Below are 16,421 nucleotides of genomic sequence, written 5' to 3'. Positions count from 1 at the left end.
TGTTTTCTGACCACTTCCTTCCCTAAACTCACTGTTAAATTTACCTTTCATCACCTCATCCTTGCTATGGATTCACATGAACCTTCACAAAACGTGAATGGAGGTCTTGCCAAATATGCCAGAGGTTTGATCAGGCAGTCAGAACTTGACTTGTTACTGGCCTTTGAGTGAAATGCTGCCTTTTCTGACTGCTTGTTTTCAATTTCTGGATACCTAGTTCCCAAACTTGTAGTGTGCTTCCCTGTGCTGCTATTGGGAAGTTAAAGGACGCAGAGAGGCAAGTGGTGTGGTAAGGAGTTGAAGTATTTGGACTATTCCTAGATCCTAGAGGAAGAGAGGCCAGGCCAGCTCTGCTTCCTTCAGTTTAGAAAACAGAAGAATGTATCTAGCAAGTGAATTCCCTTTCTCTGCAGGAGAGAGAGCAGTAGTGAGAGGAGAAGGAAAGAAAGTTCTTTGACACTGAGCGCTGTTACACAGTAGAGCTCCATGAGGTACAATAATATTCGGGCAAACAATAATGTTGATATTCTAAAACATTAGATACTTATACAGCTGCAGCGAATTCATTATTCCGTGGCAGGGGGTTTGGAAGGAGATGATCTCTAAGGTCATTTCCAACCCAGACTGTTGTGTGATTCCTTAGATACCCATATTACTCAGGATGTACTGAATGAGATGGTGCTAGCTCTGCAAGACAATGCTGTGGAAGGCTATGATAATACTCTGTGATGAACTCTGGTGGAAAAAGAGATTGCTTTTAATCCTTTTGTGCCTTACTGGAGTTTAGTTCTCAGTCATTTTTCAGTATCAGTTTCTAATCGGTTACTTGAGCTACACAGCTGCCCTGAGGCATTTTAGTTCTGGGCCAGTCAAAGTTCATCTTTAACTAGATGTCTGTCCCACAGAGACTAGGCCATCTGCTTATTGTCCTCCAGCATTCATTTCACAGGTGAAAAATGAGATGCATGCAAAATCTATTTTTATTTGCTACAAATAGGTTTCTTTTTTAAATTCACAGTAAATGCAATGCATGAGTGCAGTATTATTTGTCAACACATTTCACTGGAGCATCCACAACATTCATTTGATCTTAACTCAAGGAATCTGATCAGCCTCCTTGGAAAAGATTCACCAAATGTACTGACTTAGTTTTGGAAAGTGCTGTAACATGAGTGTGTCTCATTCTGCTGGCACAAGCATTCCTGTGACACTCTAAGACGCCTGCTTTGGCATCACCATGTGCTGCTGCAGAGGAGCAGGGAAGGTGCAGGCCTTCTGTGCCTGGTGGGCATTGACACAACCTTCCCCTCCAAGGGCATGCCAATGATGGAGCACCATTTACTTCCAGGCAGCCACAATTGACTACCTTTTGCTGGAAAATCAGGAGCTAAATAATCCTTTTTTCTAGCAAAAGGGAAAGAATCAGAGGCAAAGTTATGAGAGATTTATGGTAAATATTTAATAGCTTTCCTTTTCTTGCGCAGCACCAAAAGATGGCTGATTCTGCAGTATTTATTTCAGGCCTACTATAAATAAAGCCTGTGGTGACAGCAAACTGCAAGCAAAGGAAATTCAGTGGTTATTGTAAACTGCTTTCTTTTGTCTGAAGCTGTAAATAGTAAACAATTCTGTGCATGTTTTACGTCTGCTGATAGGCACATTTTAAAATCAGAACCAGATCTAGGCTGGGTTTATGCTTGAAGAATTAGAAGAGGGTGTATATACCAGTTTAAGGGTAAACAATTTTCTGTAGGCAATTGTCATGAAAGCACAGTTTAAAATAGTGGTACTCCAATTATTCTGTAGAAACATTGCCAAAAAGGAAATTATCAGTAAAACCAAACAGAAAATAAAAGTATGGCTTTGGAAATTTTTTCCTTCTTTGAATGATTTTATTACATTCATCAGATTAGTGATGCTTCCATTCAGGCACTACTTAATTATAAAAGGAGAATCTGAGCCCATGTGAATGTGACTTTTTTTTTCTGTTTTTGAAAGGAACACTGATGCTAGTGATAATTTGCTAGTGCTTGCGTTCAGCATTCTGAATGCATCTCCTGTAGTCCATTCTGGGGGTAACTAAGTTTTAACTCGTTGTTACTGCCTTTCAACTGCTATCTTAAAACCATGGAAACTGAATTCCCAGTGCCAAACGACTGCTTCTTGGATGAGACTGCAGCAACACTTTTACAGCTCAGGATTCCCACCTGGGACTCAATGGCTAGCACAGCAGCACTGAAAAGTTCAGGGGACAAGGACCCAATCAAGACTCCAGTGAGGACTTCTGAATTACTGGATGCAGAAGCAAGTCCATTGCTACCATGTCAGACTGGACTACGGATATGAATGCCTGTCTTCTATCAGAACACAGTATTTAACAACTCAGCCTTAAGTGTTCAAAACACACTACTCACATTTCAACTTGCTTTGATAACATTTCACTAGAAATGATAGGCTCTTACCATATTTTCAAGTACAAATATGTTCATATTGCCATAGAAATATAGTCTGAAATTAGATGACACTTAAGAGAAAAGAATATCAGAGTATAAAAAGAAAAAAAAGAATTAAGCACTGCCCTTTAATCTGTTCCCTTCCTGAGTTCTATAGAAATTGTTTAAATATGCTATTATGATTATCAGCAGAATTTACAGGTTAAATCAAGAAAATACTGGCTAAATATCAGGAAAAAAATTCAAAGCTGGTGTAATGTTAGATATTCCATGTCATGTTCACTGGAGTAATTCTGATCTAGACTGGGCTGAGTACTGAGATCTGCAACCATGTGGACAGTGTGTTTTGGAGACCTGCACAAGTCAGAATAGACGAGAGTAGTTCAGTGGGAAGGGACCTTCAGAGATCATTGAGTCCACCTGCCTGACCGCTTCAGGGATAACCAAAAACTAAAGCATGTTATTAGGGGTATTATCCAAATGCCCCTTGAACACCAGCAGGCATGGGGCATCAACCACCTCTCTAGGAAGCCTGTGCCAGTGTTTGACCACCCTTACAGTAAATAATTTTTTCCCAATATCCAGTCTCAGCCTTCCCTGGCACAGCTTGGTGCCATTCCCTTGCATCCTGCCATCAGTGACTAGGGAGAAGAAATCAGCACTTCCCTCTGCTCTTCCCCTGCTTAGGGAGCTGTAGCGAGCAATAAGGTCACCTCTTGGCCTCCTCTTCTCCAGGCTGGGCAGCCCAAGGGTCTTCAGCCTCTCCTCATAGGACAGTTACTCAGTTGGGCACTTCAGTCTGTAGGTGATTGCATGTACCTGTATTCAGGAGAGGTATTCCAAAATCTACTGTTGGAAAGATGATGATAGCTGAGTAGTCAGATGTTTACATGCTTTACTTAATCAAATTGTGTGAATTCAAAATTTTAATCAGGTTAGTAGAAAAAAGGAGAGTAACAATAATGGTGAATGTGATGTGAGACTATTTTGCCTAGACATTTGACTCTAGAACTTCAGACAACCATTTACCTTCAATATCCACAGTTTCTTCCCCAAATTTCTGATGATGCTGAATGCTCAGAGCATTGAAAAAGACATACTCTTCTAGTGGATTAAGGAAGTTAACCTGTATTACTATGAGCTGACAAGTGGTACTCCCTCAGTCCTTGTTGAAATAGAGGTGAATCCCATTGCCCACCCAATCCCCTCTGTATGCAGGTATGAGAGGACAGTAGGATTTGTTACAAGGCTGTGAGTTACCATCTTTGAGTAGTAACATTTAATGCTTTAAAAATTGATGAGTGGCTTTTTCCATGGAAAATAAAATATAAACGTCAGTAACTGCAATGAATATAAATATATTCCTTACACGAGCAGCTTGAGTGGACTGCTATTTACACTCGCTGCATTAAGTGTCCTTGTTAGTTTTAGAAAAGAGCCTGGAAACTGTGGATATATGCCAAGGCTTTAAAGGACAGTGAAGTTTTCATTACAGCAAGATTCTGCTTGGGGATTAGAACGGTTCTCAGCATGCACATCACTTCCTCCCTGTCCCCCAAATACCAGCTCAGAAGTGAGGTTAAAATCATCCTTTTATTTGTCTGAGAAATATTCTATGGATGAGCTAAAGATAATCTCCATGTGAATTCTTGTATGTATTACGTTGCACTCACCATGGAAAGGTCATGATGAGTATCACTGGCGCATCTCATCAGAGTCAATGGGCTTACACAACTCAATACACATGACAGTTATAATCTTTCTAACACACAGTTAGTTATTGGTTGCATTCTGCAACCAGGAAGCCGATATGTTACCCCAAATGTTACAGCTGACAAGAAGGTCACAATGTGTTAGGGCTGGGACCTTTTCTTAGTGATTAATGTTGATTGGCCTAAGCATGGATGTGTCAAAATGTAAATTATTTGCTTCAATCAGATTGGAAAGGCTGAGACAGTGTTTTTAAGAAGTGGAATGAGGAATCATTCAATCAGGCAAAATGCTAAGGCTTTACAGGATCGATCTTGAAATGCATTATTGTGTACGTGAGGTTACTGGTTTCCTTTGGATCCTTTTTATTGTGGTGTTGCATGCCCATCAGCCACTAAAAAAGCTGCCAGGCCTCATTCTTTTTTCATCAAATCTCAGTTATTGGTGAAGAAAGAGCATTTGACCCATGTAGTAGCTGTGGTATATGTATTTTTTTTCAATTTGGGTTTCTTGAGAGTCTTTGTTAATTTGTCTGTTTTGCCTAGTAAGCAAGATGTAAATATATAGGTATTGGCACACTACAAAGTAGGATGTGCATCTCTGCAGGTATCTCCAAGTAGTGCTTGCAAACATGTCAGTTGCTTGTGGCAACAGCTGAAGATTTTCCTGTCTTTCACAAGCTCTAAAGCTTTGCCCAGACAGTGGTTACTGAATGTTATTGTGGTGGGACAGTGCCAAGGGGTGTTTGGCTCCATGTACAACACAACAGTTCATGTCCTCTAAACAATCAGAAAAGGTGGTGAAAAAAGTTATTTATGGAAAGCTTATTGACGTATTTTAGCTTGGAAACAGAAAGAGTGAATATATAAATGAGTTGAACTGTAGTTAAGATCTAATTATCCCAGTTCTCTAATTTTTCTTTCCATATATGCTGTATATGTCAATTAGAAATGCTCTAAAAGCCATGTGGCACATTGTAATGTCCACATTCCAAGTAAGAGGAATTACAGGAAAACCAGCCAAGTAAATGTGCGTCAGTAATGGCTTCAGGAAATAAATTTAAATTAATTAAAATAACCCAAAGTTATTTGTGGTCAGGATGCTCAAAGTATCCAGAGTTTGGCTTTCGCTTTTAGAAAAAGTCGAGATGCAAGGGGAAAAAATAGACTTCATCTGTATAACATGAGAAGCCTATTTGGATTTGGACAACACCTGAACTCCTGTGTGTCTACAGAAGGCAGTTGTTATTAAGCTTTTTATTATTCTTTTGTGAACTTTTTTTTTTTTTAAAGGAGATAGATTCATCCTCATACCTTTGAGGCTTGGCTGTGATTCCCTGATTTTGGTGCTGGTTCTTCAGGGTGATGCTCTACAGCAACCCCAAGAGCTGCTCTGTAATCTTTAGCTGAATGACTTTCACCCTTTAGAAAGTTATTGAGAAGCCAAGAGTTGCAAGACTGACCTGGAGCCTGATGGTACTTGAATGGTGTAGTCTAAAAATGAGAGGTACACTATCTGCGTGGCAGGGGAAATGGCTATGTTTCACATCAGATACTTTTCAGCTAAAGAACTTAGGGAAATATTTTTGATGTCCGAGTCTTCAGAATTCTTATCTATTATGTTTACTGGGGAGAGTGATTCACATCTCTAGACCAGGTTGTGATAGGCTACATACAAGCACTGAATAAAGACAGCGCCTCTCCTGCTTTTTGTAACTCTCTGCTCTCCATTATTAGATCTTTCCATAACCCAAATGCCTTGTCCTTCTCTTCTACTAACAAATTATTTTATTATTTTCTTGTTTACCTTAATTAGATTTTTTAGCATCTGGCAGTAATTAGAAATAATAAATACAACCATGTAATCATGAATAATAAAAACTATGCTGAACTCAGGGATTTCAAGTGAGGTTATAGACGATTAAGCTCTGAACTCTCTGATTATTTTGATTCTATTTCAGTCTCTCAGTTTTGATTCTGTAAAACCCTTCTCTGTAGCTTGGCAATCTAAATTCTGCCCACAGTTGCTGCTGGGGTGGAGGAATCTGAGGGCTGATGTCAAGTCAACTAAGAGGTGATGGGGGCATTAGTAGCCAGGCACTCCACTCGGAGGGAACAGGCTCGAGGGCAGATTGTGCAGGAGTTGGAGTGAAGAGATTTTGTCTAGCAGGAAGGAGGGGGAGGGTAAAAAAGATGGAGCAGGCACTATGCAGTGTGACAGGAGGAGTCAAAGAGAAAAGAAGGGGATATTATTTGATTGCTTCTCCAACATTTTTAGATGCATACTCCTTTTCTAAAATCACAGCTTCATACATACTTCTTCTCCTGTTCTCTTCCATTCCTTCCTTCCACAAAACTCTCCAAGGTTTCTCTCTTTCTCCCTCCCTTTCCCACAACATGCACATCTAGCCTTTGCTCGGATCCCTTATATGGGAGTCAGGTATTACATACTTGCAAACAAATTCTCTTTCACAGACATTTGGATAGCTGCTTCCCTTCAGGCTGGTCACATTTATGAATAAGGCTTTTTTTATTTTTTTTTTCACATATTGCTATGGGTATGAGCATTAGACTTGGAAAGCATAATTGCCAGTCCTACAATCCATCCAAGTGCAGCGCAGTGCAGGGAAATAATTAACAAATCAGTCATCCATCCAAATACTAATATTTGTGTTCACCATTGAAATAGAGAGAGCAAAACTGCTGATGGAAGTATTTATCAATTTTATTGCAGGCACAGATGATATCCCGATAAGGGAAAACCATGCCTTGTCCTAGCCCCACAGTGATCACAGTGATATTTGAAGTATTGTGAAATGCTCAGGGTTTTTTTGTTTTTTTTTTTGTGATTCTCTTTGAAGTTTCTGAGGCTGTTTTACTGATGTCCCAAGCAGCGCTTAGAGAACTTAAAAACAAGACACAATATTTTCTTTGCAAGGCTTAGAAACAATAAGAAGCTTCTGTGTTTGGCAATGTAATTCACTGTTTGGCTGAAGATGGACATGTCAAATTGATGACCACGAAGAACATTTAGTCTGGCCTTTTTACTTTTTCTTTTCAAATTTTAATTAATATAAATATTATTGCATTAAAACAAATATGTATCAGAACCCCAACTCTGTAAACTATATTCTGCATCCCACTGTGTACTGACCCACTCCATAATTACTCAATTTAATTAAAAGTAAAGTAGGTAAAATGTTTTCTAAGTATTTCTAACCCTAATTTAATCTGTTTTATTACCTTTCTGTGGACTTGATCTTTTTTCCATTTTTCAGTGCCTGAGACATTGTGATACAATTGTTAAGATGCTCAAAGAGCGAGTGCTCACATGCAACGAAATTAAAGCAAGAGCTTACTGTAAGAAAATAAATGTTGATTTTAGCTGTCCTGAGAATTCAAAAAGTGAAGATGAGATGCTGACTGGTAAAGTTGTAAAATATAAAAGAAGTCATGTGCAAATGAAAAAGAGCTGCTATCTCTTAGATCATGTCACCTCTCTGCAAGTATGGTACTATGCTCCCCTGAGGAAGGGTTAAAGTGTTCCTGCGTTACAGAACTCTCTCGTAGCCCTTCTTAGGCAGGCAGCTCTTCTTAATGCAGTTGACTCCTAATGAACCTTTGCTGCAAGTGCAAAAATATCAGGATTGAAGTCAAGTGCTCTTCAATTAAAGATGTATTTGCGTAGGTGGGAACAAGTAGAAATTTTGACAGTTTTATCAGCAGTTACATCAAAATGGAACTGCTTTGCAAAACTAGATCCATCTTGCTTTTGAATTTCGTTAAGGAAGAGGACCAGTACTGTGGGAGAAGGAATTCCAAAAAAGCCAGAATGATTCATTTGTTCATCTTTTAAGGCTGGGGGGTTTTATATTGAAACGAGCTTTTTATTTCCATTTTTAACTTTGAAAATATAGAACAGAGTGCATGAAAGTTGATGTCAAATTAATTGCTTTGACTGGAAAAAACTCTCTTTATTGAACATTTCAACATCAGATCTGTAACTATCACAACCATTTGTGAAATTTGGACTTTCATCCTCCTCACAGCCCTACTAAGCAAGTACATTCCCTGAGTGTTTGGAATAAAATAATTTTGCAATCAGTGGATTAAAATGTAAACCTAGGTTTGCTTTTGTACAGCAGCACCTTCAGGACCTGGAAAGCAAAAATGTAAGTTAGAAGTGTTGCTGCAGGATTAGATTAATCTAGCAAAAGGGGGAAGAAAAAAATGTCCTGAATTTGCAGATGTTTCTCTCAGGAATAATAGCTCTTATGTAAACAATCACTTTATAAGGTCATAAGTTTCTCATTCCACAAATTGATTTCACCTCTTCTGCCCTTTTCTCTGGTGAAAACCTGTGCTTAAATCCAGCAACCCTCATCATTCTGTTTTTAAATATCACAGCTACAAACATCCAGGGCAAAGAGATGTAGGAACCTCCTTGATTTCAAGTAAAATCTTGAAATCTCCAAGTCAATGTGAAATGTAAATCGTAGGCGGATAGCACTGTGAATGACAGAGGTACATTATCAGTAATATTTGAAAGATATACAACATCTTCTGTGGTCAGGTAATGACTGAGAAAAATAGACAATAAACAACAGAAGTGATGGAGTAGTTTGGTAAATAAATCCCTTTGCTGCAATACGAATATTTTCCAGTTTGGCATCAAACATGCAGTATATGTTTGCTATATCGCTCTAAGTGACAAAAATTTTTTAAGTTGCTGAGCAACTTTAGCACTGAAAATCGTAATCACTGGACAAAGCAAAAAGGACACTTAGTGTCTGCTGTGCCTGGCTCTAGTTTTGATTATGCCCAGGTCCCCGTCAACAACTTCACAGAAATACCTGGGTTTACTGAGAAATGACAGCAATGGAAGGAGGATCAGAATCTCTTCCTAAATCTTTGCCTATCCATAAATTGTTGCTGTCAGTTTTCAGCAACTCTTTGTTCTGGGCCGCAGCTGATATATATATATATATATATATATATATATATATATATATATATATTTTCCATTCTCTGATTTGGCTATCTTTCATGGTAAGTGTGCATGTCACATAAATGATTTATTTTTTCTCTTTTTAAGCTAAAATGGTTGGAGGAACGGAGGAGCGTCACTCCTGAAGGAAAATTAGTTAGTAACACGCCTGAGGAAAGTTTGTTCTAGGCAGTTAGTGGTTAGCTTTTGTTCTTGAAACTTGAAGGTATATATTTCTCATATAATTAATTTTTTAGGAAGTATACTATGATATAGTCCAACTGTGAATACTGTGAATATCAGCATTAGTGCCTTTTCTAGCCTCTTGTTTCAGGAATACAGTATGCCAGTGAAATTCATAGGTTAATTGCCTATTGTTTACCAAAATACCGGTTTTCATTGTCTCCTCAGATTGTTCATTTTCAAATTAGGATATTGTCTTTGACTTCAACTCTCAAAACTAGCGTAATTTCCATCTCTTCTATAAAAAAATTTTCCAATTTCTTTATGGATTATTATCTCATTTTTCCTAGCATTGGTTGGTTTGTTTCTGCTTACATGGGTATTTTATGTATGTCAACTAAAGCCATATACACAGCTCAACATGAAGCTAGGTATTAATGCAGGAATTGCCACAATGGATAAGCCCAGCTTTTATCTAGCTCAGTTTTCTTTCTCTGATAGGTGCCACTGTTAGGTATTTCAGAGGAAAGTGCAATATAGCCCTCTGTAAGGAAGGAATGAAGCTAGCCTGGAATGTCTCCCACTGTCGATCTAAGTTATGCCATGAAAACTGAGAATCTGGATGGCTACTAAGTTTTACTGAACCTAAAGCATCTTCTGCAGTTTTTGTTAAGTTTATCTGTCTAACCCATTCTGACATCCTACTATTCTCATTGTCTCAATGTTGTCTTGTAACAATGAGTTTCACCTCAGGTTAATCAAGTACTCTAGGAAACAATGTTTGCCTTTATCAATTGTACATGTGTTGTCTTTTCAATTTCACTTAATATCCAGGAGCACAGCTTTATTCCCCTTTTTCTATCATTCATTATTTTCTACGCCCCTGTAACGTCTTCCCTTACTCATTTCCTCTCTAAAGTGAACAGTTCCAATTGTCTTAATCACTTCTGCCTGAGTAACAGTTTTGTGTGCTTTTAAGTATATTAATTTCATTTTTGTTCCTCTATCCTAATTTTGAAATGTAACTTTATCGATAAGAATTCCAGGCATACTGATCTGTTGGTTGGCAACAGGGTAGTAGTTGTGTAATTCCAATTCCTTTGATTATTTGTACGTTTTTCATTTCATTTTCTCTTGTGCTCCCATGTTTTCTGGGAGGATTTCAGAGGGTTATTCAGTGCTGCACAGGTTCTCACAAAACCTCCACAAATAGGTCTTCACTTACCTGGGCATCCTAAAGTACTTCACTTAACATTTGTCACTGTGCTTTATTGACTTTCTTTGTTATGTTTCAGTGAAAGGGCGAATAGTGTGTTTTGCAATCATTTTAATAAGGATTATCTCTGTTTTTTTAAATTATCATGTACATATATTTATCATACGCAGGTGAAAGGTGGGCATTTGGAGTGCAGTTAACTAGCTAGTGATCTACTCCTGCTGAAACTATGTATTCTCTAATATGAAGCTCATGTTTCTCCCTGTACAGGAGTTTGAAGTATGCTAATTGCTACATAGTTTAAGGTATTAAATAATAATCTCTTGGGGACTTGATCTTGAGATGCCTCAGAATCAAAGTTTAGTTTTTGCATTTTAAGACTTCTACGTCCCATTTTCCAGAGCATTGCCCAAACCTGAATTTATCTCTTGTTGTGGCTGATTGGCATCTATAAAAATTCAGTTCGTCACAAGGTAGAGGAAAATGGATGATCTTCCAAGTCAGAGGCTGCTTCTGTAACTGCTAACTTTTCATCATTCAGAGAAAATATATCAAACTTTATTTATTTCTCACATCGAAGACTTTTGCAAATGAGAATGTAGGAAAAGCAGTGTGATCACTAGAAAAAATCTAAGCTTTGCCTAGCTTTCACTCCAGATGAAGCAACATTTTTGCATGAAATGTAAAATTTTATCCAAAAATTAGGAGTCATGATTAATGTTTTTTTTTGATCCCCAGATCTAAACGTCCAGTGCCAGTTTCAACCACAGCACCCAAAATTGACTCTCCCAGAGCTGTAATTCCCCACCAGAAGGTATGTAACACATTTCTACTCATCCAAAGTTAACATTTTTATCTACCATAGTAAAGGTAAATGGGTAAAGGTTAAAAAAAAAATTAAAAAAAAATGGGTAAAGGTAAACCTACTACAGAAAATAGATTTTGCCCCTCCCAGATAAGTAAACATGGAATGAATGCACAGGTAGCAAAACTGCCTATAATGCAGTGTACTTGTGAATTTGTACTTTGCTATTTTCTGATTAGCAGAACCAAAGCATCTTGCTATCCTCTGACACAATTTGGTCTAATCAAGCAGCTGGAATCTGTTGTCTTCTTGATTTTGCTTTCATCTAGACTACTAGAATCTACCAAAAGTTCTCAAAATATACGCTTATTTTTGTTTATTCTTCAGGAAAAGCCCATTAGACTGTGCCTCAGTGTAACTAAATCCTGACTGCAACTGAAAAGGCAGTGGTTTGGAAAGGGGACATATTAGGGCATTTGAAGACTTGCATATTGCATTCTTGTTGTATTATTAAATAAGCATTGAAATAAAAGAGAAGGTAAGTCAATTTAGTGAATAACAGCAAGTGACAGAGAAAACGGATGGCTTGGTTTCTGTTGTCAAAGTTGGTTATCTTCCATAATTTAAATTTTCATGTTAAAACAAACATCATTCGTTGACTGTACCTGGCAACTCATCATCTATATTTTGGAGGCACTGAGAAGTAAGGGTGTCTGAAAGATGGTGTACATCCTTAGGCTAAAGCACTGGGGAGGATGCTTGTATTGCTGATAGACTTAATTAGATAAATGGAGAGGAGGTAAAATCCCCATTGCTGTAATTTTACCCATTCTGTAAGTGGCAGTTTCATCCCAACCTTGTAACATAACTAAGAAGCACTTAAAATTAAAATACATGGGGAACTAGGTGATCTTCAGTTTTTAGCAGTTCTGATTTCCGTAGATAATTTTTAAGGATTTTTTTTTAATAAATGCCATGCTTTCCAAATTCAGAGCTCAGAAGGTAAACATCATCCATGTTAACTGCTGCAGACACATTCAAACTAGCAGAGAATGAACTTGGGGAGAATAATTTGATTCAATTTTATTTTGCCAAGTTTGAAATGAACCTGAATGGCTATTTATTAGTTGAGACAGAAATAATGTTATTTCACTCTGGATCTTGCAAACTTTTTGGCAAGGGAAAGAGAAATCAATAATTTATCTTCCTCAGAGTTGTTTCTGCTTATGTCGTGATTTTGTAAATACACTCTGGGAGAAAGTTATTGTAAGTCACCAAACATAAATTCCTAGAAGAAAAAGGATCATTCTTTTAGTTGTACTGGTGTTCCACTGCACCAGCAGTGGAAGTGCAGGAAGAGGGAGAGAGTACTTATTTTCCTTAAGAACTACACAGAATGCTGTTAATATTCAAGGCAGCAAGTACACATCTCTCTTCAGAGTTATTCACCAACACAAGACTGACAACTATCATTTGAGACCCTCAATCACACCTGTGCAGGTATGACAGATTTGACTACTTCCATCCACCACAGGTACATAAAAGCCTGTATAAAGATGCATCAGATTTTTATTGGCTCTATATTAGGTGCGCTTCTTCCCTGGCAGGTGTTAATTTTAAAATTACTGCCATAGACATTCAAAGCTGTTTACCACACAAAACTATTTTCTCCTGTAACTAACTACCCTACAGAAGAGTTAACTTCACACACTGTAGTTCTTTAAAAGTCCTAAAAATGCCTTTGACATAAAAGATATAAAGTAAAAGGTCACTTCACATTTTCTATTTTAATCCTTCGGAGTGATATGAGAATCAAAGGACTTGGTCCTTTTTCAAAAGTGTGTTGTCTTACACTTGAGCATTCTGTGTCGGTGCTTAGGAAAGGTTTATAGGGGATGTTGAAGGTAGCCTATTCTGAATGGGCTACAGGCAGTAGTTGCAGCTGGAAAAAAGATTTACAAGGACCTGTCTGTGGGAGAAGGTAGCTTCTAACTGAAGGTATGGTGAGGAACAGGTTTTCTAACAGTATTCAGACATTTTTTTTAGGTAGGGTCCTTGGCCTAGGGGAACAGGCAGCAGTGGAGTGCTGGAGTGGGGCACCAGTAGCAGGCCAGGAGTGACATTTATGTTTTGGAGTACAGAAACTCCTGACCAGATATAAAAACAGGAATTGTGAAAGCCAGCTTTATGTCTTCTTGGGCTAAGGCATGTATCTGAATAATAGAAAAACCGAGGTAGACAACAGTAATTTTAACTGTTAGAAAGTAATCAAGGTAATGCTGAGTGTAGAAAGTGGAAGACTTCTCTGAGGGTGGTTTGAAAGGGAATGAACCATTGGAAAAGAGGTCTCAAAATCCAGAATAAAAAGTCTTCAGTCATGCAAAGAGCTGTATGGGGATGTTGAAATAACGTATGTTAAATATATATAAATATAAAAATATTAAATATATATAAATATACCGGAAAATCAAGGTTCCTTGCTTGTCCCTTTATTATTTATATCAGTGGTTATCACTGTAGAAATGAAGAATTCTTTGACACATAGGCAAGAAGCTGTCTCCTCCATATCACTGCCTGACAGTGTTTAGACTGATGGTTCACATGAAGTGAGTTCAATTGCATTTCCAAAATAGCAAAAAAACTGCCTTACAAAATGTTCATGGTAGTGCTGTCCTTGAACATCAAGGGAAGTTTTTCTTGCCTCTCTCTGGGTCAAGGTTAAGGCATGGCAATGTTAGCTAAAGAATCTGCATCTGCAAGTTTAGTGTCTTAGTATAAGACATGAATTCTTTTGCACATTATTGCTGATCTGACTCTAGCTTCCACTAATTTTCAAGCATGTATTTCTTCTTTTAAAAAGATGTGAGGAAGGTTTAAGAAAATCCTGAGTTCTTCAGCATGATAGAAATTTGTCTATGTTCCCCAAGTAACATACATTTTCTCCTTACTTTCTTGACCTGATCCATGTTATGGATGATACAGGTTCTGCAACCCTAAGTATGGCATCAGCTGTGCTGTAGAACTATTATTAGAAATAAGAGTTTGACTGATTTGCAATTTCACCATTTCCTTCTCTAAAATCAAACATGCAACAATTTTGTTTTAGGATGAGTTGAGGTCAGATATTTTGCACAGATGAGGCATAGCTGGGAGGAGGGCATAACTAAGGCTGAAAGCATTCAAATAGCAAGAATAAGCATGAATCCACAGACTTGAGACTAAGTCATCAACAGTCAGTGAATTCTTGCAGCTGTTCAGGGGGACGTAATACAGGTGAGGATTCACCTCAGTGCAGTTCAACATGTTTGAGCTGAAGCTTGAAGGCTAAACACGTATCTTTAACACTTGCCTCTTTGTGTAAAAGTATTTAGACAGCCTCTTTAATTTTGATAATATAACTACACTTCCAAGCACACTTACTCCGGAGTCCCATTAAGGATCTCATAATGCTTAGGACTTGTTTCATGACAAAATTGGAAACCTGTGTGGCTAAGAGAAAATAGATGAAGAGATGACTGACTTCTTTAGCAAAGCATAGTATGGAAGAACAGGCTGAGCCAAAAGCTGTTTGTTGGGTGTCTTTGAGCAGAGTCACTTAATGCCATTGTGCCTCTATTTTCTTTTCTGTAAAAAGCTTAAGGTAACATTTAGCTTCTTCTTGGGCATGCTGGGAGGTCAAGTTCATTACTGTCGCCAAAGAGTTTTAAAATTGCTCTCCCAGAAGTGCAAAAAGGTGGAGTAGTTTTTGAAAGGCTGTATGGTCGTAGGAACAGACAAATAGAACTTGGTCTGTCAAATGAAGACCCAAAAAACTGGTAAAGTATCTTCCTATATAAATTTGTTTCTCATTTTTCCCATATGTAAGAAGGAGCATTTACCTTTCTTATAAATTAAATATTTATAAGGAAAAGAATAAAATATTGCAGTATGGAAATTGAGCTGATTCATAGCTTCCTTGTATTCCCAAAAGTTTGAGACTCCTCTACGTTTGTCAGTTCAAGCTTAGTCACTGACATTACACTGGGAAATCAAAACCCAGTTTTCCCCACGTAGTGTAAGGGTTTGCTGCAAGATCACAGCATCCTGCTTCAGGGAAGAAGCCCATTGCTCAGTGTCAGAGCCTCCTCTTCTGGTCGGCTGAAGAGTAGCATCAGACTGGCACAAGTGGAAATGTTAGCTTGCTTTTCCAGCCACAGAGACTATGAGACAGAATGGGATGAGAAAGCTGGGCAGCAAGAGAGTGCTTGTTACTATTGCTGAGTTTCATGAGATGTCGTGCCAGTGGCTACGCTGCTGCTCAGTATTAGAAATGTGACCTTCACATTTCAGAAATCCTTTTGCTGCATTGATCTGTTTTTGCAACTGAACTGAAAGGGAAAAAATAAAAAAGTTTATTCTAAAATATCATCCCAAGAATAAACTGAATGAGAGATACTTTGTAAATCACAGGAAAGAGCTAAATGAACTGATTATTGGGCAGTAATTCTTCTGCAGAAATTAAACGGCAGCTTTCTGTTCCACTCCTTTCTCTCCAGATAAAGGGAAAACACCTACATTGAAACTACCATGAGTATTAATGCAAAATGGAGGATGCTGCTAACCTGGCACTGCTGGGTTCCTAGGACTTCTACCATTGGGCTACTAGTGTGCTAGTATTCCAGCTGGAAATTGTTTGAGGAGTAAAACCAAAGCTCGTTCATGTCATAAAGCTTGGCAACTGTCAACTGGCAACATCAACTGTCATTTCTTACGGCTGACCTATAATTTTCCCTTTGCTTACTGTTAATGTCCAGTAACACAAAATTACAAAAATGCATTTTGATTGAGGAAATATGTCTTTACTCTCATTAGTAGTTAACACTGATACTGTATAATTAGAACTCTTTGCATGTCCCTTTATTACATGGTTTAGAAAGGAAACCCACAGTAAATTCAGATAAAAGAGTTTTCAAGGTTACAAACTAATATAGCTCTGTTATATCCTGTTTCTTCTTCCTTGCCTCCATATTGTTTTGTTTTGTTTTTAATGTTTATTTTTTCCCCTTTGCTAGCAAGTAAAAGTAATTTG

General features: G+C 37.9%; 1 protein-coding gene across 12 annotated transcripts in view; it reads left to right on the top strand.

Annotated features, from left to right (window-relative positions):
* LDB3 (LIM domain binding 3) overlaps positions 1-16,421 on the top strand; it is a 121,687-nt gene that overhangs the window by 38,859 nt on the left and 66,407 nt on the right. For all 12 annotated transcript variants that reach the window (XM_040563354.1, XM_040563362.1, XM_040563365.1 and 9 more), the window contains one exon: positions 11,287-11,362. In XM_040563354.1, the coding sequence (XP_040419288.1) occupies positions 11,287-11,362 (76 nt within the window). The remainder of the gene's footprint in view (positions 1-11,286; positions 11,363-16,421) is intronic.

Source organism: Cygnus olor, chromosome 7 (genome assembly GCF_009769625.2).
Source record: "Cygnus olor isolate bCygOlo1 chromosome 7, bCygOlo1.pri.v2, whole genome shotgun sequence".
Lineage (NCBI taxonomy): Eukaryota > Metazoa > Chordata > Aves > Anseriformes > Anatidae > Cygnus > Cygnus olor.
Note: the sequence above shows the minus strand (reverse complement) of the source record. Positions and strands in the feature narration are given on the sequence as shown.